Consider the following 22,167-nt stretch of genomic DNA (forward strand, 5'->3'; position numbering starts at 1 on the left):
AAAGAGCACCTGGGCGAAATAAAGGACACAGTTTAACAGAGATCTCTTCTCACTACTAGAAAAATAGTTCTAAACGTACTGTGGGCAGACGCTGTGGCGCAGTGGACTAAACCGTGGTTGGTAATGCTGGCATCCCATATCAGTGCTGGTTCGAGTCTCTGCTGCTCCACTTAGCATCTGGCCTTGCTAATGTACCTGGGAAGCAGCAGAAGGAGCTCCTGCTTCCCTTGTGGAGTTCCGGGCTCCTGGCTTTGGCCTGGCCCAGCCCTGGCTGTTGTGGCCATTTGGGGAATGAACCAGCAGATGGAAGATCAGTTTTCTTTCTGTCTCTCTAACTCTGCCTTTCAAGTAAATAAATCTTTAAAAAGATGTTAAACCTATATCATACCATAAAGTAGACTAAAAATATATATTTTTTGATAAAGATTTACTTATTTATTGGAAAGGCAGAGTTACAGAGGGAGAGGCAAAGAGAGAGAGAGAGGTCTTCCATCCTCTGGTTCACTCTCCAAATGGCTGCAATGGCCAGAGCTGTGCCGATCTGAAGCCACGAGCCAGGGTCTCCCATGCAGGTGAAGGGGTCAAGGACTTGGCCATCTTCTGCTGCTTTTCCAGGCCATAGCAGTGCTGGATGCAAAGTGGAACAGCCGGGACTCGACCCAGTGAGCATATGAGATACCAGCACTGCAGGTGGTGTCTTTGCCCATTACGCCACACTGCCGGCCCCTAAAAATATTTCTTTTTAAGAATATATTTTCACATGAAGCAAAATTGCCATTTTAAATTTTTACTTGTTTGTGGCTCAGTGTTAAAATATGAGTTAGAAATTGTCACCTGTTGCACTGATTTAAGTCAGTGACTCTTCCCAAAATGAGTAATGTTTTCCCTTACATCCTCATTCATCCTACCAATTTCTAGCATTTCCTGAAAAAATCAGTATGCTATCCATTTGAAGATCATGCTCTAAATATTAGGTGAACTTTTATTAGCTTATTATTTGATGACCAGAAACCAGGAAAGCTTATTTCCATTGGTTACCATTTCAACATTAGGAAAATGTTTGCATGTGTTCACCTTCTGTCTGGAGAGATTTTGAATACAGAAATAGTGTTTCCAAGAATGGTGGTATAAATTCCTATTGTATTTTGCTGTTTAGACCCTTTATAAAACACAAGTCAAGGAACTTAAAGAAGAATGTGAAGAGAAGACCAAACTTTGTAAAGAATTACAGCAGAAGAAGCAAGAACTACAGGACGAAAGGTCAGGACAAGCCCTTTTGGTTTGCTGATACTTGTGTGTGCTCTGCTCCTGAGCAGACCCTGGTGCTCATCAAAGTTAGTCAGTGAAGTCGGCTCAACAAAGCCTTCCACTTCGCAGTGAACAGTCCACACTAAAATGCTGTCTCTCAAACTCAGGGACTCCTTGGCCGCCCAGCTGGAAATCACCTTGACCAAAGCAGATTCGGAGCAGCTGGCACGCTCCATCGCTGAAGAGCAGTACTCCGACTTAGAGAAGGAGAAGATCATGAAGGAGCTGGAGATCAAGGAGATGATGGCTAGACATAAACAGGAGCTCACTGAGAAAGATGCCACCATTGCCTCTGTAAGTGAGGTTGTGCTACTGTTCTGCTGTATAATTAAAGTTCTGCATTACAAATCTCCTGTAGCAGCACCAAGATGGGGCCGTTGATTCGAGTGAAAGTACCCCCCGTCCTGGCTGCAAGGTGTTTCCCATCTCGTGTTTGGCAGAGGCTTACCAAAGAATGACTTCACGTACTAGTGATTCAGAGTTAAAGGACTGAAACGAAAGCGTGAATGCCAAAAACAAACCCTTTTTAAACAGAACTTACTTCATTTTTTTAATTTATTTTTTATTTTTTGACAGGCAGAGTGGACAGTGAGAGAGACAGGGAGAAAGGTCTTCCTTTACCATTGGTTCACCCCACAATGGCTGCAGCGGCCACTGCACCATGCTGATCCGAAGGCAGGAGCCAGGTGCTTCTCCTGCTCTCCCATGGGGTGCAGGGCCCAAGCACTTGGGCCATCCTCCACTGCCCTCCCTGGCCACAGCAGAGAGCTGGCCTGGAAGAGGGGCAACCGGGACAGAATCCAGCACCCCGACAGGGATTAGAACCCAGTGTGCCGGCGCCGCAAGGCGGAGGATTAACCTAGTGAGCCGCGGCACCGGCCAGAACTTAATTCAAAAGAGACTTGAAACTACCATGAAGATAGTCAGTTATATGCAGGCTGATAAAATTCTAACAAATTTCAGAGCCGGTGCCGTGGCTCACTAGGCTATCCTCCACCTTGCGGCGCCGGCACACCGGGTTCTAGTCCCGGTTGGGGCGCCGGATTCTGTCCCGGTTGCCCCTCTTCCAGGCCAGCTCTCTGCTATGGCCAGGGAGTGCAGTGGAGGATGGCCCAGGTGCTTGGGCCCTGCACCCCATGGGAGACCAGGAAAAGCACCTGGATCCTGGCTCCTGCCATCGGATCAGCGCGGTGCACCGGCTGCAGCGGCGGCCATTGGAGGGTGATCCAACGGCAAAGGAAGACCTTTCTCTCTCTGTCTCTCTCTCTCACTGTCCACTCTGCCTGTCAAAAAAAATAAAAAAAATAAAAAAAATTCTAACAAATTTCAAAGAGAAGTAAAATTTCAGTTAGTTGGGCTGGCGCCGCAGCTCACTTGGCTAATCCTCCTTCTGCGGCGCCAGCACCCCAGGTTCTAGTCCTGGTTGGGGCGCCGGATTCTGTCCCCGTTGCTCCTCTTCCAGTCCAGCTCTCTGCTGTGGCCCGGGAAGGCAGTGGAGGATGGCCCAAGTGCTTGGGCCCTGCACCCGCATGGGAGACCAGGAGGAAGCATCTGGCTCCTGGCTTCGGATCGGCGCAGTGGCCATTGGGGAGTGAACCAACGGAAGGAAGACCTTTCTCTCTGTCTCTCTCTCTCATTGTCTAACTCTTAACTCTGCCTGTCCAAAAAAAAATTCAGTTAGTTGGATTTAATCTATTAATTGTCCATTATTGAAATGCTGCAGCTGTTAAAACATCTGGTGTTGTATCAGGGACATTTGATGCTTTTCTGTGGAAATGTCTGTAGGGAAGCCAGAAATAGATTTATGCACATACAGGAACTTGGTATGACAAAAGTGGCAGTGTACAAGTCAATGGGAAAGGACAAAGTTTTAGTAAAATAATTTAGATGAAAAGTCGGCTAAAAGTTAAAAAGGATTTTCAGATGAAAAGTTGGCTAAAAGTTAAAAAGGATTACATAAGCAGATGCTTGCTTTATTGCTCTTCAGGAAAAGGATAGACACAACCTTGAGACACCTTGTCATATCCATCACATGGGCAGAAGTTCATTGTGAGTACCTGCCACTTTCAAGTAGCTAAGGGAAATCCGAGAAATGGCACTGTTTACCACAAGTGGGTTAGATTTCGTGTGTTGTGGCATAGTGTAGTGTGAATAACGTGGCAGCTTCCAGTAAATTCGAAATAGGTCATGCAGTCCAAAGAAAATCCGTGTCATTAAGAGGAATATGCCCAAGAAACTCAGGTGCAATGGTTATAGCAGCATAAATGTTTGTAACAGGCGAAAACTCAAATGAATAGATTTGTTAGAAGTGGTAGAAAATGAACTCCTTACTGTATCTGGTAAACTGAATTCGTTAGATTTTGATATGTTGGCAGTTCATGTGATCACTGACAAGAATTACAGAAACGTGAATAGACATGACTTCAGTAAAGGACACTCTTAGCTCACGTGCATGCAGTGAAAGTCCGCAGTCAAGGGCAGGAAGCACGGGGCGTACTTCAGAATAAACTTCCTTCGGAGGGAAGAATAGGAACGGGATCTGGAAGGAAGGCGAGTGGATGTCGGCTTCTTAGTGAACTTGTGTTTCCATTTTATAATAGTGATCTGAAAGATACACTGTGGTTTTTTTAATTTGCTTTTTTTCTCTATGATATGATGAGAATACAGAGCGTGTAATTTCTGTATTTAATTAATGTTTTTCTCATTTCATGAAACTGCTAAGGACTTAGGAAATGACAGTTTTGTAACTTCTTGAGGTACAAATGAAGACTGGTTAACATAATTTACATCAGGATAAAATTTAGTAATACAAGGGCAACAGGTGTAAAGTTGGATATACTAAGAAAAATAAGAGTCAGCAATTCTTGGATGTTTTCAGTTTGAATTTTTGTTTTATAACATATTTTATAAAATGGGATGATTTTTTCCCTCATTGTCATTTCTTAGCTTGAAGAAACCAACAGAACACTAACTGGTGATGTTGCCAATCTCGCGAGTGAGAAGGAAGAATTAAACAACAAGTTGAAAGATGCTCAAGAGCGTATGTATCACCCAAGGGCAAAATTATTCTTGATAGACACAGTGTTCATTACATTTGGTAGTTCTTAGCGATTCAATATTAACGTTGTTCCACGTTTCAGAGCTGTCACGGCTGAAGGACGAGGAGATCAGCGCAGCGGCGATTAAAGCGCAGTTTGAGAAGCAGCTGCTGACAGAAAGAACGCTCAAGACTCAGGTGTGTCAGCGGGCTCCGAATGTGCTTGTACATTCTGTGTATCTCTACACGTCGGAAGCAGAAGTTTAGTCACTCGCTGTGACACTATTTGTGAACAGTTATTTGAGTGTTCCCAGGCCGACGAAGGCTGATTAGATTAGCGTTGTGCCGGGGCTGCCGTGTGGACTCTCGGTTCAGATGCCTGGTTCAAGTTCTGACCCCTCCCGGTTCCAGCTCACCGCTGGTGCACCTTCGGAGAGGCAGCAGGTGACGGCCCAAGTTGTTATGCCTCTCTCACCCCCACAGGAGACCTGGACTTCTTCTCTCTGTTGGAGGCATTTGGAGAGGGAGCCTGTGCATGGAACTCCATTCTCAGTCTCTCTTCTTTCTCTGTGTCTCTGCCTTCTCCTTTCCCCTCCACAAACGTGTTTACTTCACAGTCATTGAAGTTTTTCTGCAATTTTCCATGTAGACTCTCACTCATTTCCATTAAAAAACAAAGATTTATTTATTTATTTGAAAGCAGAGTTACACAGAGGGAAGAAGCAGCTGAGAGAGAGACAGATCGTCCACCTGCAGGTTCACTCCCCAAATGGCCACAATGACTGTGGCTGGGCCAGGCTGAAGCCAGGGTCCAGGGGCTTGCGCTAGGTCTCCCACATGGTGCAGGGGTTAGACCACCTTCTGCTTTCCCAGGTACATTAGCAGGGAGCTGGATCAAAAAGACACCTGTACGGGATGCAGGCATTGCAGGTGGCAACTCTGCCTGCTACGCCACAACGCCAGGCCCTCCAATTTTACTTTTATTGTAATCCTACTTTTGCTTTGAAGGAGCTTTAGGAAATGATGGCTTGCAGGTAGCCTGAGAAGGGTCGGTGGTCTGCGAAGGCACCTGCTCCCGTGACGGCCTGGGCAACACGAACACCTGTGGGACTAGACTCTCCTCCATGTTAGCCCAGCACCTCTTTCTGATGAGGTGCCAATGCAGAGTTCTTTTCCAGCAGAATAAAGGAAGAAAGATCTGCCTACAGAAGTCTCCTGGTTGAAGATTCAGAGTGGTAGAAAGTGTCACCACCTAAAGCCCGTAACCATTTTGAGTTCAGTTCTCAGAAAGCGCGAGGAGAAAGAGATGGGGAAGGACGAGCAATGAGAGAGCGAATAGAGAGAGTGAATACAGAGAGAGAATACAGAGAGAGAATACAGAGAGGGTTCCGTCGGTGCCTTGTTATGTCGGGAGGGCGATGATCAGTGCTTGTCACTGAGAAACTGTTGATGTGTCATTTATATATTTACATGTAATTTATTTATGTGCTTGTTTTTGTGTTTTTAAGGCCGTGAATAAGCTGGCTGAGATCATGAATCGAAAAGAACCTGTCAAACGTGGTAGTGACACTGACATGCGCAGAAAAGAGAAGGAGAATAGGAAGCTACACATGGAGCTTAAATCTGAACGTGAAAAACTGACCCAGCAGATGATCAAATATCAGAAAGAACTGAATGAAATGCAGGCTGTAAGGATACTTTTTGGACTCTAGATTAAACGTTCATTGTCAGAGGTGGGATCATCCATGTTTGTGTGTGTGTCACTGTCTGTAGGACGTTTCCTTTAATAAGCGTGACTGAGCTGAGAGCAGAATTATGTCACGTTGCACAAAGTTAATTTAACTGAATTTCTCACAGCAAATAGCTGAAGAGAGCCAGATCCGGATTGAACTGCAGATGACCCTGGACAGTAAAGACAGCGACATCGAGCAGCTGCGCTCACAGCTGCAGGCCTTGCACACTGGTCTGGACAGTTCGAGCGTCGGCAGCGGACCCGCAGACGCTGAGGCGGATGATGGCTTTCCAGGTGCGCAGGCCGTCAGCCCTTCCGTTCTTCACTGCTGGTCAGCTGACTGTGTGCCGTCCTGTGGCGGGTTGTGCTCCTGAGTAAAAACGAGGTTTCTTTAAGGAGTGGGATTCAATAACATTTTAGATTTACTCAATTTTTTGACAACATTTTTCATAATAAAACAGACATGCAAAAGAAAACACGGTTAGATATTTAAATTAGCTAATGGCCCTGCTCTGAGTGCACCTGTCACCTGTGGGAGGGCTGGCCCTGCTCTGAGCTCACCTGTCACCTGTGGGAGGGCTGGCCCTGCTCTGAGCTCACCTGTCACCTCTGGGAGGGCTGGCCCTGCTCTGAGCGCACCTGTCACCTGTGGGAGGGCTGGCCCTGCTCTGAGCTCACCTGTCACCTGTGGGAGGGCTGGCCCTGCTCTGAGCTCACCTGTCACCTGTGGGAGGGCTGGCCCTGCTCTGAGCTCACCTGTCACCTGTGGGAGGGCTGGCCCTGCTCTGAGCGCACCTGTCACCTGTGGGAGGGCTGGCTGTCTTTGTCAGCTGTATGATTCTGTTGTCTCTTCTTTCTGCATTCTCACCTCCGTTCATGTTGGGTGTCTAGTCCACATCACTCAGTCCCACACTATGAAGTCCATGTCGTTCACCTACCAGCGCTCCTCCACTTCCCTCAATGTGGCCTCTAAGCCCTCCAGGTCTCACATGGTCTCTGACTCTGACTCTGACTCAGAGGACGCTTTGTCTTACTTACCCCTTCCATCGGAACGTAATGGCCCAGGTGACAGCCTGAGAATCTTGTCTGGAGTTCTTCCCACTGCCTTTGATTGTAGTCCTTTTGAAAATTTCTTATAACAACGACTAATATTCACTAACATGTTGCTGTAGACTCAGTTAAAAATAAACTGCTGCATGAAAGATATTTTCACATGGTGTTGCTATGCAGTTGATAAATCATTTATTTTGCCAAATTGCAAGAAATGGAGCAGTATATCATGTCACTGGAGAGTATGTGATCTCACTGCATATTTTAATCCATTTCCAACCAAGAAAGTCTTTCTGAAGTTTTCTATTGAGAGCGACAGTATAGAAGCAATTGTAGACTGTTTCAGAAAATGTGCTTAGGTTTTCCGTGAGTACTTACTTCATTGACATTTTGCCAGGCCTTTGAAAACAGCGTGAAGCAGTTTGACCTCCTGGTAGTTTAAATGCAGAAACCAGAGACTCTCTGGTTTTTCCGTGTAATGTCAAAAATGCATCCCAGATTGGTCTTTGAAGATTTCGGTTTCCTTGTTGAAATTAGGGTTATAATTCCTATTCTGTGGGGTTGTGCTGAAGATTAAAGAGAATTTATGTGAAACATTTAGCACAGTTGGCATGTAGTCAATAGTAAATATTTGATAGCTACTTTTATTATTACAATTGCCTCCTAAAATGCTATTTCACTGATTGCATTAGGAAATGCTGATTAAATGCCATTAGGACAGATTCCAAGGGTTCGCTTTTCCCTTTTTTAAACTAGGCTTTTTATTGATTTTGATATTTTAGAGTTTAGAATCCGTTGGTTATATTGCTGCTCCTTAACCAAACTTAGTTTATATTTTATTTCAATTTATAGCCATTCTCATTTTCTTTCTCTGGACATGTAATTGCTTATTTTAAATGTTTTCTTCTTGAAGATGTGTATTGATTTATAGCTAGGTCTTCTTCCAAAGGAAAAATCAATGATTCTGATGTAGGCATGCCAATGAGAGTAGAGAGCTGCTGGGTTTTTTGGTTTGGTTTGGATTTTTGTTCATTTTTGTTTCGCAATTTTTCTCCTAAGTTTTGCCAATGCATGAATTTAATCAATGGAACATTTGACTTTAGAAAACTATAGATTACCTACTTCCAATATGCTATAACCTGGATTTTGTTTTGCGTTGTGTGACTTGCTTCGACTGATTCTGTTATTATTACTGTGCCCTAGATAATATGCAGTGATTAATTTTGAAGAGCATATTTGATTGCTTTTGTGACTTCCATACTAAAACTCATTGCCTAGGGAGAGTTGTTAAGTTGACTTTCGTGTCATGCTTATTTTGTAGAATCAAGATTAGAAGGATGGCTTTCATTACCTGTGCGCAATAACACTAAGAAGTTTGGATGGGTTAAGAAGGTAACTGGGACTTCTGAATGTGATGGGTTTTTTTTCTGCTTGTGGTTTAATTCCAACCATTTTACTTCATTGCACTTTTGTACTTGTAGAATGTACATGACCAAGTTTTAGACATACAAAACTTGCTTAAGCTGTCTGATTGGGAATGATGTGATTTTATTTGTCTTTATAAAAATGTTCTGTTCTTCACACGTTGTTAATAATAAAACAGGCATTAGTGTGAAGGAAATGACCTTGTTGCCTGGGTGCTTTTGCTCTTTCAGTAGGAAGTGAGTGCTGTATTATGGAAGATCCGTTTCTTTTCCTCTCTTACTGTGATTTTTGATGTTACTATGTGCATTTTTGTTGAGGTTACCAGCTCTTTTGGAGCCTGAAGCTAAATCGATCCAAAAAAGTTTTGACTTCATTCCCTCTGTCCCCGATTGTTATTTAAATTATCCATAAACAACATTCATTGTTATTTTAAGGAAGACTTTTCTAAAAATGTATTAAGTACTTTTTAGTTAATTAACTTCTGTTGTAGTTTATACAACTTCTAGTGCCAATATATATTTTGACAGAAAATCAATAAATCAGGCATATGATAACTTTACTCACCGTGTGATTGCTCCCTTCTCTCTTTTCCAGTATGTGATTGTAAGCAGTAAGAAGATTCTTTTCTATGACAGTGAACAGGATAAAGAACAATCTAACCCTTACATGGTGTTAGATATAGAGTAAGTGTGTTTGCCAGATTGCTTAGAAACTGGAATCTTCTTGTCTTTTAAAGTATGAGCAAAACATGATGTTTTGTTGAGTTAATCCAATTTAGTTACAGGAGAACACAGTATAGCTCTTACTGTACTAGTGTCGTATTTTCTTACAATTCGCTTCATACAGATGAAAATCTAGGATGTAGAACTAATTAAAGCATCTCTGTTTCATGTGTCATGATGCCTGTGTGAAGCTAATTAGGAATTTCTGACTTACTGGAAAAGTCTGAAAGTCCTTAGTGATGATTGAAATAACAGACAACGTCAGTGAACTAACCTGGGCACAATGGCCAATTTTTAACTTCTATTATATAGAATATTAATATTAATAATTAACTTCTATTATATAGAATATTAATATTATGTAGAATAAAATGTAATTTGATCCTGGAATAATACTTAATTCCTTTACTCAAAATCTTTTATAGCAAGTTGTTTCACGTGCGGCCAGTCACACAGACGGATGTCTATAGAGCAGATGCCAAAGAAATCCCAAGGATATTCCAGGTAGGCACGGCTTGGTTTTGAGGGTTGGCTGGTTTTGTTCTGTTTTCACCCTTAGAGATTCTCGTGTGGCATGACATGAAATTTCTTCATTCTTTGGCCTCCTTCAAATTCCTTTCTGTTTCAGTCCTTTTGAAGATGTGCTTACTCTGGTCCATTGTCAGCCCTCCCTCTGCTTGACTTGCTACAGCTGCAGTGTGTTTGGGTCATGTTTCTGGGTTTATAGTTCTATTTTTCAGGTTGACTATAATTTTTTAACCATGAACTTTCTGTTTTAGGTTTTATGCTCAGCCTGCTGGAAAGTTAAAAAATGTGACTTAAATTTAGTCTGATAGCCCTTTTACTTCCAATTTGAAGTGAAGCCAATTCTCTTATTCCTTCCACTTAGCAATTAGTCACCAACAAGTAGCTGCTGAGTTCTGTGTGTGACGGCCTCTGTGTCCTGTGCTGTTGGGCAGCTGTCCCCTGCGTTCGGGATCTCACCTTGTTGACGTGGAGTGCACTGCACGTCCTCGCCTCTCCCCTCTCAGCCGTGCAGACACAGCCGTGCAGACTGCTGTCACCTGCTTTTCTGTTCTTAGGAACTGTGAAAGCAGCTAGTGCAGTTGCCACATTTCTTCAGGTGATTATTGTGAATAGTGCCTCCCAGGAAAAAAACAAATAAAAAAGTAAACGAATACCCTGGAGCACGAATCTGCGTCTTGCTGGCTGTGCTGATGGTGGTGTTGGTGCAGATAAGAGGCTGCACAGAAATGGGTGGCAGCATCTGAGCGGGAGCAGTTCCGACGTGGAGACCGAAGTGACTTCATTCTCAGTGAGGCTCTCCATTAGGCAGAAGCTGGTTGAGTTTGAGCTTCAAATGCGTTTTCTTTCTTCTCATCGAATAATTCAGACTAGTTTTAGTTTATTAACACTATCAAAGTTGTCATAAGAAGATTTTTAAAGAAATCACTCATGGTTCTTTTTGCTGTTTATAGATTCTGTATGCCAATGAAGGAGAGAGTAAAAAGGAACAAGAATTTCCAGTGGAGCCAGTGGGAGAAAAATCTAATTACATTTGTCACAAAGGACATGAATTTATTCCTACTCTTTATCACTTCCCAACCAACTGTGAGGCTTGTATGAAGCCATTGTGGCACATGTTTAAGCCCCCTCCAGCGTTAGAGTGCCGGCGCTGCCATATCAAATGTCACAAAGATCACATGGACAAAAAGGAGGAGATCATAGCTCCTTGCAAAGGTAAATAGGAAATTGCTTGCTCAATCAATATTATGTATGTTCAGCTCATTTTAAGCACGCTAATTTTTTTCACACATTTCTTTATAGTGTACTATGATATTTCGACGGCAAAGAATCTGTTGTTATTAGCAAATTCTACAGAAGAGCAACAGAAGTGGGTTAGTCGGTTGGTGAAAAAGATACCTAAAAAACCCCCAGCCCCAGATCCTTTTGCACGGTCTTCTCCTAGAACTTCAATGAAGATTCAGCAGAACCAGTCCATCAGAAGGCCAAGTCGACAGCTTGCCCCAAACAAACAAAGGTAATAAATAGAAATGTGGTAAAAAAGCTTTTAAAAATCTGTTTTGCTATTTGTATTCAAATTACAAATTTTCCTAAGTATGGTTTTCGTTTTCTTTATAATTTAATGAACCACAGAATGCCAGTTTATTTCTAAAGTATTTGAGCAGCAGAGAAAGGGAGGGAGAGAGACAGACAGACAGACATGGAAACAGAGTTTCATCCATTGGTTCACTCCTCAGATATCTCCAACAGCCAGACTTGGGTCAGGCCAAAGGAGCAGGGAGTTCAGTCTGGTCTCAGGGACCCAACTGCTTGCTTCCTCCCGGGATAGACGTGGTCTGGAATCAGGAGCAGGGCTGGGGGCTGGTGCGCAGACATTCTGATATGGAGTGCAGGTATCCCAACCCATGGCGTAGCTGCTAGGCCAAACACTTATCTCCAGATTTTCTGAAGTTTGTTTAGTGGACATGTCTTATTCATTGATTTGGATGAAAGTATATTTTCTAAATTGCACACATATTAAATAATAAAAATAACAAAATCTATAAAGGGTTCATTTTGTCTTATCTATGCATATAATCATAGCATTTTCAGCTTTAATAAACTCATTGACTACTGATTTAGGACATAAAATTAATGCACAGACCTTCAGGTGTCAGGGGCACCCACTGCATTTCCATATTGCAGACTTCTTTTGTGAGGTGACTTGAGAGGCAGAACTAAAATCACCTTAAGCCTTAATTCACATCTGTAGGTTTAGATTGAGGTGGAGTTGGGATTGCGGAGTAAGGGCAGGGATAATCTTTATGCACAAAAACATTTTGATGGTGCCATTTTCGTGTGGCTACCTTAAAGCCATTTAATTAGGCATCCTGACTGAGAAGAGCCATTTTTTGGCTCACTAGTTACCATCAGCTATAAGCACTGCTACTCTTTAAACACGAGGATTTGGTTAGCTACAGGGGAAAGTGTGTACTTAGTACCAGGTGTCTAATATCAGGTGTCCTTTTTGTTCCCCAACGCAGGACCGTCAGTGTATGCATAATGATGGGCATTGGCTGTGGTATCAGAAATCTTTCCATTCTAAAACCACAAACACCTTATGTGAAACTTTCTGAAACTGTTGTCTCAAGGAAATAATTTAGAATGAAAAAGGTAGAATTGGTGTCTCAGCAGTGAATATGTTGAATAGTTTGTGTGAGGTATGATAAAATTAAATGTTATAAAGTTAGTGATTGCACAGTAGTAATTAAGCTTGAAAACTGAAAGAATTCTAAGACAATGAAGGCACATTCCAGATGTGCCTGTGTAAACATCTAAAAATTAAGTTTCCTATGAATACTGTAGAACTAGTGAGTACATGCTGTTTCAACACCTTATGTCTTCATCCACTTTCTGTTGCTATACAGAGTCAGCACCACAGACCGACTGACTTGTGAACAACAGAAGTTTCCTTAGCATATGGTCTGGGGGCTGGGAAGTCCACGAGCGCGGTGCTTGCACCTGCTGAGGTCCCGATCCTGCATCACAGCGTGGCAGAGGGCGTCACACGGGGAGATGGCCAGCTTGTCCAGAGAGGGATTGCTTTTTTAGTGAAGTCATTCCCTCCACAACAGATCACCCCATTTGTGAGGGCAGAGCCACATGGCGCTGCCACCTCCCGAAGGTCCTGTCCCTCGACACTGCTGCCCTGGGGACTGTTTGGGGAGCTGCCTCCAGCCCAGGGCGCCTCGAGAGAGAGAGCTCTTCAGCTCCCGCAGTGCTTCGGCACATGCTCTGTTCCCTTGTCAACTTCCTGCATATTCTCTCGTTTGGTCTTGAAGATAGTCATGTGGCGCAGAGTAGGTGTTGTTACGCTTCTTTTTGATTGAAACTCCAGAGGGCAGGCAGAGCGTTTGGATTCAGGACTGTAACCAGCCCAGGCCCAGTGGCTTCACTGCTCCACTGTGTGTGATAACATCAGAACGCCTGTATGCAGCGGCCTGCAGATCCCCTGGACACGCGTCCAGTGACGTACAGTCTGTTTTCACACCCACTGGCTTAGTCTCGCCGCTGGCCCATGTCAGCCTTGGAAAGCAAACTCTCTTGATTTCTGTAGCTGCTGCCCCTGCACCGTGCAGCGGCTCTCCTGGATTGTGGTGTGCGTTTTGTCACAGCGACAGGGTGCGCGAGGGTGTTTCCCTCACAGCTGTGTACATGCACAGGGTGGAGTGCGTGCTGGGCAGTTTTCTGATTTAATATTCTCTGAGACTCTGACCCTAATGACGGGCACATCTAAGTGCGGTGTGGGTTCTGCTGTGCCTCGGCAGCGTCACGTCCGCTGCCTTCAAGCTGAACATACTGTCCAGGCAGCAAAGGGAGGAACCTAAGGGTGTTTTGTCTTCTGAAGAAAGTAATTGAAAGAATGTGAGATCACAAGTAGCCCCAGGCTTGTGAAGGACCTTTCCTTGAAGGCCGCATTCGGGCGAGAACCAGTCAGAGATTTCCAGAGCTGGAAGGATCCACTCGTTCTAGAACAGTGCAGTCCCTGTCGCCACAGCTGTCCGCGTGGTTTGCACACGGTCTTGGCAAGACCTGCAGGGCGGCTTGCCTCAGTGTCCTGTGTGGACAGTCACACTGGGTGGCAGGGCTCTACTGGAGACCCCAGCTTTGGATGCGATGACCTCCAACCTTCTACTATTTGATAACACACTACAAACAAGTGGCTAGAGGAAACGGACGCCATTTCTGGTGTCTTGTCAGCGGTGATTTAATTTCTAGCATCTTGTTTGTGTTTGTTAGTCTTATTCTTAGCATTAATCAGTCTGGCTTTAGTTGACCTCATTCCCATGGTCCTTTTCTTAAAAGAAATGTTTGGCTTCGTTAGGCACGTCAGGTATGTGTGTGGTTTTTAGTGTCTGTGCACACTAAAACATGTATCACCAGATATCTACCCGATGCTTCTTTGGTGAACTTTTCAGTACCCTTCACTGTTAACAGATGCGCTGTTACAAGTTTGCTGTCTTTCCTTTTGGCTTCTGTGACGTTCCTGGCTGAGCATCTTCCTAACTCCCTTTTCTTGGAGTGGTGAAGTATTTTAAAGTAATCGTAGGTGCTGGCGCTGTGGCGTAGCAGGTAAAGACGCCACCTGCAGTGCCGCCATTCCATACGAGCGCCAGTTTGAATCCCAGCTGCTCCTCTTCTGATCCCGCTCTCTGCTATGGCCTGGAAAAGCAGTAGAGGATGGCCTAAGTCCTTGGGCCCCTGCCCCCGCGTGGGAGACGTGGAGGAAGCTCCTGGACCCTGGCTTCCGACCGGCTCAGCTCTAGCTGTTGTGGCCATTTGGGCAGTGAACCAACAGATGAAAGATTTCTCTTTCTCTCTCTCTCTCTCTCTCTCTCTCTCTTTCTCTCTGCCTCTGTGTAACTTTGCCTTTCAAATAAATCCTAAAAAAAAAAAAAAGGTGCTAACTTTTAATGAAGATGAAAGTTTGGAGAGCTCCTAATTTGTTTCAGTGAAAAAAGCAACATACTAGTCTGGCTAGAGGGCATTTTTCTTTTAAAGATTTTTTGTTGAGGCTGGCACCACGGCTCACTTGGATAATCCTCCACCTGTGGCGCCAGCACCACCCCGGGTTCTAGTCCCGGTCGGGGCGCTGGATTCTGTCCCGGTTGCCCCTCTTCCAGGCCAGCTCTCTGCTGTGGCCAGGGAGTACAGTGGAGGATGGCCCAAGTCCTTGGGCCCTGCACCCCATGGGAGACCAGGAGAAGCACCTGGCTCCTGGCTTCAGATCGGCGCAGCGCGCCAGCCATAGTGGCCATTTTGGGGGGTGAACCAATGGGAAAAAAAAGGAAGACCTTTCTGTCTGTCTGTCTGTCTCTCTCTGCCTTTCAAATAAGTAGATGAATATTAAAAAAAAAAAAAAGAAAGAAAGAAAAGAAAGGAAATAGGTGAATATGTTTTGGTTCTGGATTGGAGAAGCACTTCCAAAGATGACTACCCCAAACTCAAAGCCTGTACATGTCTACAGCACTAGGTATTTGCAGTAGATATGAGAAAGATGGGTTAGTGTCTTTGTATATAAAAAGTTACTGTGAGTCATTAAGAGAGAAGGTTGCTTCATGTCAGTGTCAACCTAGTGAGGACCATGCAGGCATTCCCCTAGAAACAGCTCTGTAAGCATAACAGAGTGATCCGCCTGATTAGTAAAGACAGAACTAGAGTTAAGTTAAAGCTGCACCACGCAGCGATTCCCATCTGCCACACTAGCAAGGGTGAAGAACCGTAGCACCGGTGAGACGTTCCGAAGCCGTCTTCGACACTGAGTTTCACAGACCTAAGTGGTTCCTATTGATCAGTTCACGGAGGCGACAGATGAACAAGGGATCATTGCGACACTGTGTATAATGTTTGTGTTAGAGGCACGAACGGAATATTCGGGGGAAAGCGGCAGCAGCATCAAGAGAAGACTTAAAAAAATGGAGGTTCATTTATTTTCCAGGCAGGCAGAATGTCCTGGGAGCAGTCTGAGGTGCCAGATGATGGCTGTGTGTAGTGTCATTTATGGGGACAGGGAGGCAGCAGTGGTGGAGGATGTGAGGGAGCTGGAGAGAGCGTTAAGTCCGGCTGGGAAGGACGGTGTATGCTTGGCTAAGTCTTCATTTGTTGTACAGTAATAGCCTTCCAGTGAGGGATTGGTATATTCAGAGTTAAGGAGGTCTTGCACTGGGTACAGGGTACAGACAGTGAAAATGGAGAGAAGAACCTGGAATCAGGAAAAAAAAAAAAAAAAAAGTCCTCCTTTGAAATAACCGGAATGAGGGGACTGAGGAGGAGGTTAAAGGAGTCTCGGCAGCACGCAGGAAGGCTGGTGTTGCCTCAGGGATGGTGTTGCCTCTAGCGTAACTGGAAAGAGTAATTCCAGTTGGTTTGTTTATTTTCAAATTAAGATAATGACCCACCAGCCTACTCAAAGTTCACCAGCTGACTCAGAAAGCACCTTGGCTTTTTTATTTAAAAACATGTGCACATGCCCTTCTTTGAGTCCAGTCATATCAAGGTCTTGGGGGGCGTGGCCTGGGAACATGCATGTGAAGAGCTAATATTTGAAAGCCACTGACAGGGGGATCACAGGTGCCGCTTTGGCACATCTCAGGAACACCTATTTTTCTTTAAAAAGAGATGATCACAATATTAAAGTTTAAGCTATTGGATTGAAAAGAAAAAATGCATATAACGCTGGCTCTAATTCCAGTTTATTTAGCCAAGGTCAGCTGTCGGTGCCTCTTGCACACCTGTGGCGTTTCACGTGCGCCTGCTGCGTCCTTACCTTCCTCTCCTCCTGCCAGGGCTATGGGAGCGTGTGAGTCGGCCATCTGTGAGGGGCGTGGGGACAGATGCTGAGTTCCATGCTGTCTCCTCAGACTGGCGCCAGGCGGTCACATCTTCATCTGGGGCGTGAGTGCAGGGAGGGAGGCGGACTCTGGAACTGCTCCAGGTGTTCTCTGCGAGGCGGCCTGGAAAGCTCTCCTGGCCAGCTGACGCACTGTGTTCGCGTGTGCAAGGGAAGGGTCCCTGTGTGCTGCCTTCAGAACTCGTGTCATGTCACTGATGAAAGGAAAGTTCGATTCTCACGTGCAAAACAGGGTTTCCGGGCGTAGCCGTAGGCGGAGTTCAGAGTGTCGGCGTGTAAACTTGCAATCCTCCTGTTGCAGATTGCTTGATTTGGCATTTAGAGACTGGGATTGGTCGTTTGATGATGTTGATGGTGATGATGATGATGATGATGATGGCGATGTTTTTGATTTCTGAAGAAATAAATGTGGTAAATCAAAAAGTGAAAGTGAATGATTTTAGTACTCATAGTGCATGTGGTTTGCCCTGGGGCTTGTGGTATTTTTGACTAGGTTTGAAAATTCATAAAGCTGTTTTTAATAGTACACACGTTTACAAACTAGTTTTCGAAAAGTTTCTAACTGAAATTTTGTGTCAAGCATAAAAATGAAATGCTATGTTCAGATTCTTTATTGGCTTTTAATTTTCAGTCTGATTGGGAACTATAAATTTTTATCTTATGGATGAAACATACAGAAATAGCAAAAGGAGCTACTTCTGGAATCTCCGTGTTCGGAAGAGCAGTCGCATGGGCAGCGCTGGCAGGACTCTGCCGCTCTGCTAGTTTGTGAACATAGCATGGGCTCCTCTCTCCCTTCATCCCACTTTCCCTCCTCTTGCCTTTCTAGCTTGCAAGAATTAAAACCATAAAACCTTTATAAATCTGATAAGTGCTGTGAAAATACCTGTTTCTGATTTGGCTTTTTGTGTTATGCTGTGACGTGTGCGAGATTTAACGTTGCCCTTTGCTGGAGAGTGCTAACGATGTGCTGTGACAATCTCTGTGCTTTCGGAAAGTGTGGAACAGCTTGGTGAATGGTGGCGAAGGAGATGGGAATGAAAGTTGAGCCTGGGCGCTCTGCCGCGTGCTCACTCCGTGTGCATGCCAGCAGTTAGCCACTGCTGTGAACTTACTTCCCTGGAATGCTTTGTTTTGGCTGTGAAAAAAAGAAAAAGTTGCCTCATCATTTGACCCTTTGGCGTAGAACAGATCTAGAAGAAGTAACATCTGTCTTAACCTAAGTAAGCAGACTGTGAAACATAGGTTATATAATTATACCCAGGTTTTACAGCGTATCTCTACGCATGTTTTCTATAATAATCTATCTGTTCTTATTTCGTAGATTAAAGAAAAAAGTGACTTAAGGTCAGCTAGCCAAGTAGAACCTGGCCTGTGAGTTAACTGAGTCACTGGAGTAGCTGGCTGCCAAGCCCTCAGTGAAACGTCCTCAGATGGGTTTCCTGTGGTATATTGCTTAGCCCTAAGAGCTTGTTAACTGCATTAAAACATGTGTGATGTATGTAGGCACCACTGTGGTATTAAGGAGTAGTATCACTGCATGCACCTACAACATGAGAAGTGATAGATTGGGGCTGCTTAGTGCATGACTGGAGTATTAAAGGTATAGTAGTTGCAAGACAGTGGAGTTTCAAGTATGTGATTGGAGTGCCTTTTCAGAGAATCGAGCGATTCTTACTTCATGTACCAGTTAACTTCATCTCTCCTTTGTTCCAGCTAACTGCCTTCTGTGAAAGCAGTCATTCAAGGTGATCGTTTGCTTCCAGTTAAAGCCAAGACTGAAATATGATGGCCCCAAATTTATTGAAAAGCGATGTTTTCCTGAAAGACTAATCTACATACATATACAGATATATGTTCCCTTTTTCCCTATAATATAAAAATTTTGGAGAGATTTTCTGGGCTCCTTGGAAGCAACAGGCTGAACCAACAGTGATTGTTGACAGGAGAAGGACCTCTTGCTCCGTTGCGCTTTCTCGGCAGCCACGCACACTACATTGCCCTCGAGGATCGAGAAGAGTGAAAGTGGAAAGAGACTGTCTCTTCAGCTTCAACAGAGATGTCACCAGCACATCTACCAGAAGACTGGGAGTGGATTCCACACAGTGACAGACTGCATCCACGACGTGGCCGTTGTGCTGTACATAGATAGATTCACACACACACACACACACACAGTACTGTAATACTGCAAGGTTTCTAAAGCTTCCCGTTTTATTTTTTTATACACATTAATCGGATGTCATTACTTTGCTGCAGTCACAGCTCTGCACTTGTGTAAAGCCATAATGTCGGGGTTCATCACGCATCTGTGTGCGCCTGATGGGAGCTGCATGTCCATGTTGAGCAGTCACTGCAACAGGAAGTATGAAGTTAATTAATTAGAGTAGTTCCCTAGTGCTTCGTCATAGGCACCTTTACCCATTTTGAATGCCTTAATTTAATTTTTCCCTAAGCCTCAACCCTTTTCTGTATTAAAAAAAAAAAAAAAAAGAAAAAGAAAATAGAACAAGTGTTTATCTACCAGCTCTTAGGATGCAAATTTGCTTTGTGAAAGAAAAATAGTGCACTATTTTTACACATAATAGTTAGATCAATGTCAACCTATTTTGATTGTAAAACAAAAACATTTTTTAATGTATTGGTCATAGAAACGATAATGGGTAGTATTGGAACTAATATAATATCTTCGCTGTAGATCTGTCCACTTAGCCCTTTTTATAGACCTCAGTGTTCGTTGCTTTGCTGAGTTTGCTAGCTATCCTCAGTGTGTTTTATTTCTGGAAAAGACATTTGTGACTGTTTGTACATGTTCACACTCAAGATTCAAAAACTGTCTCAAATATAAAGACAACTAAGACATAGTGTAGATATATTTTAAATATTTAAATGTGATCCTCAAACACACAATTGTGTGCGGCAATATTTCAGTACTGGATAAAGAAAACTCGTATCTGGGAAGAAGCGGCCTCAAAGGCACTTGCTTTGATTTTTATTTTAAAAGCGCTGTCACAGTTAAGGGTTCATGCAGGCTCATTCCTGCTGTATTTCCCATTATCCCAGATGAGGGTGTGTTTATACTGCAGCAGTATGCAACAGTGGAAGCATCGAGGTTAAAAACACACGACAGCCTTCTGTCAGCTGCTCTGTGTGCACGCACAGGGTGTGGTACACTCGCACAGATCATCTGGTAGTCAATGAAGGAAGCAGACTTGCACTGACCTCCTCTGGGTCAGTGTGGAGACGCTGAAAGAGCTGGGTTCTCATTACAGACACTGTTCCGGAAGTGCAGCGCCCCTGGCTGACGGACGCGCTGGCGGAAGGCTGTCCTCGCACCCGGCAGTCTGTGCCCAGACCAGAGGTGCACATGCCTTTCCCTCGCAGGTGTGTTTTGCAGTTCCGGTTTGGGGCACAGCTTTTTCTTTTTTTTTTAAAAAGTAAGTTTTAAAAATGAAAGATATATAAAATTTATATAGAATAAATATTTCCATTCATTAGAGTTGTTAAAAGGAGACTGAATATTTTATATAAAGATTTTGTTACACTATGGGAGGTTCTATCCTATTCTGAATTGGAGAGTATATATATATATATATTTTTAATAAACTTTATTAAGGTGAAATAATTTCAAGTTTACACATAAGTAATTGAAATATTTGGGTAAAAAAGGCAGAAGTTTAAATTTCAAATGCTGTATATAAATGTGGAGAATCATGGTGTGATGCAACTGTACCAGGAGAATCAGTGTGACGTTTCTGATGGGGTGAAGAAAGTCTCCTCCGCGGAGACCCCTCGCGTCGCTGTGGCCCGATGTCCGCGGAGACCCCTCGCGTCGCTGTGGCCCGATGTCCGCGGAGACCCCTCGCGTCGCTGTGGCCCGATGTCCGCGGAGACCCCGCGCGTCGCTGTGGCCCGATGTCCGCGGAGACCCCGCGCGTCGCTGTGGCCCGATGTCCGCGGAGACCCCTCGCGTCGCTGTGGCCCGATGTCCGCGGAGACCCCGCGCGTCGCTGTGGCCCGATGTCCGCGGAGACCCCTCGCGTCGCTGTGGTCCGATGTAGGGTTTCCAAGGTTGTTTGTCCAACAGTGCGACTGCGCTGAAGAGGGAACTCTGGCTCGGGTAAGAGTTCGCTGCCCCTGCCGCTGCCTCCGTGGACGGACGTGAGTGCGTGCCCCCACCCATGCGTGTCCTTCCCAACACTCATTAAATATGAAACAACCCGATTTTGTGCCAGTTTCTCTTTTCTTGAGGCCCCAAAGCTTCCAAGATAAATCTAAGAGCAAGAGTTGTTTGTTTCTTCACCCCCAGTTTCTCCCGAAGCCGTAATACCTCCTATCGGAAACTGAGAAACAGCGAATTCTGGGATGTTCTTCATGAGTTTTTTTTTTTTTTTTTTTTTTTTTTTTTTAACTTTTGTGGGGATAGCAGGACAGAAGTAGAGGGGAAACGGGTGCCAGTGTGACTGTGGGAAATTAATGTACAGTGAATTTTTTTAAATTATTAACTTTAAAAAAACATGTTATCTAGAAGCAAGATTTTTTTTTCTTAAAAAATGTCTAAAAATTTAAAGCACTCTAGCTAACTGATGAGTAAGTGTACCAATAAATCTAAAATACTGGTTGGTGCTTTTACAAGTAGCCTGTGCCAGAGTGACACACATCTGGCCATGAGGGATCTGTCGGGGTGTGCCGATCGGCAGGTCCTGAACCAGGAGTGCCCGAGGCTGCCAGACCACGGTTTAAGAAGTTTTGCTGCTGCTGTGGGTTGTTTCTTACAGGATTCTGAGGTCAGAACAGGAACTGCGACGTTACAGTAACCCGACTGGGACACGCTGTGGCTCTCGTGTTCAAGGTCCTGTGAGCGCCCAGTCCTTCCAGGCTCTCGGTCTCACCTCCGCTCGCCTGGGACAGCACCTGCCCCCCGTGTCGCCACGACGGCGGGGCGGACCGTGAAGCACTTTGAAGACGAGCGCTGTGTGGCGGTGCCGAGTGCCACGCCCGGGGCCTCTCCTGGTCCCCTCCCCGTAACCATGACTTTTGTCTGGAATTACAAGTTATGAGATGCATGGGTTGATAACCATCAGCATTGGATCAGCTCTCCCCCTAAACAAAAATCATGCCCCCCCCTCGATTTTTCCTTTTTACAATTGTGTTGCATCTTTGTAGTAATGTAATTGTATTTCATGCCTGCTTTTTGTTAAAAAAAAATAATAAATTAAGACGTAAGCATTTTCATACCTTTCCTGTGAGATAGTCCTGAAATACTGCAACTTTTTTAAGTTCACCCAAAAAACACGTCTTCCCAAAACAGGGAGCCTCCAAAGCGGGGTCAGTGCAGCGAGCAGGTCTTAGAACTGAGGCTGAGGTCTCCGGGTTTCTCTGTTTTTAGTTCGTGGAGAAATACAGCAGGATTTCAGCCAGGAGTCTGATTTCTCGGAGTATTTTAGGGGCCACATAGACCTAAAGTAGCACCTCCCGT

The 22,167-nt window shown here is 44.5% G+C and overlaps 1 protein-coding gene across 5 annotated transcripts in view; it reads left to right on the forward strand.

Annotated features, from left to right (window-relative positions):
- The window catches only part of ROCK2 (Rho associated coiled-coil containing protein kinase 2), a 149,518-nt gene extending 127,595 nt beyond the window's left edge, over positions 1–21,923 (forward strand). The window contains exons 21-34 of one of the 5 annotated variants that reach the window (XM_051827821.2): positions 1,157–1,260; positions 1,416–1,602; positions 4,255–4,348; positions 4,449–4,543; positions 5,854–6,033; positions 6,203–6,371; positions 6,969–7,142; positions 8,449–8,519; positions 9,147–9,235; positions 9,700–9,778; positions 10,753–11,014; positions 11,102–11,315; positions 16,990–17,099; positions 18,405–20,912. In XM_051827821.2, coding sequence (XP_051683781.2) covers positions 1,157–1,260; positions 1,416–1,602; positions 4,255–4,348; positions 4,449–4,543; positions 5,854–6,033; positions 6,203–6,371; positions 6,969–7,142; positions 8,449–8,519; positions 9,147–9,235; positions 9,700–9,778; positions 10,753–11,014; positions 11,102–11,315; positions 16,990–17,086 — 1,815 coding nt within the window. In that variant the 3' untranslated portion in view covers positions 17,087–17,099; positions 18,405–20,912. Of the gene's footprint in view, positions 1–1,156; positions 1,261–1,415; positions 1,603–4,254; positions 4,349–4,448; positions 4,544–5,853; positions 6,034–6,202; positions 6,372–6,968; positions 7,143–8,448; positions 8,520–9,146; positions 9,236–9,699; positions 9,779–10,752; positions 11,015–11,101; positions 11,316–12,321; positions 14,468–16,989; positions 17,100–18,404 lie in introns of those variants that run through there. The other 4 variants (XM_051827822.2, XM_051827820.2, XM_070069461.1 and 1 more) reach the window with 4 other exon arrangements.
- The last annotated feature ends 244 nt before the right edge of the window (positions 21,924–22,167 follow it).

The sequence above is a fragment of the Oryctolagus cuniculus genome, chromosome 2 (genome assembly GCF_964237555.1).
Source record: "Oryctolagus cuniculus chromosome 2, mOryCun1.1, whole genome shotgun sequence".
NCBI lineage: Eukaryota > Metazoa > Chordata > Mammalia > Lagomorpha > Leporidae > Oryctolagus > Oryctolagus cuniculus.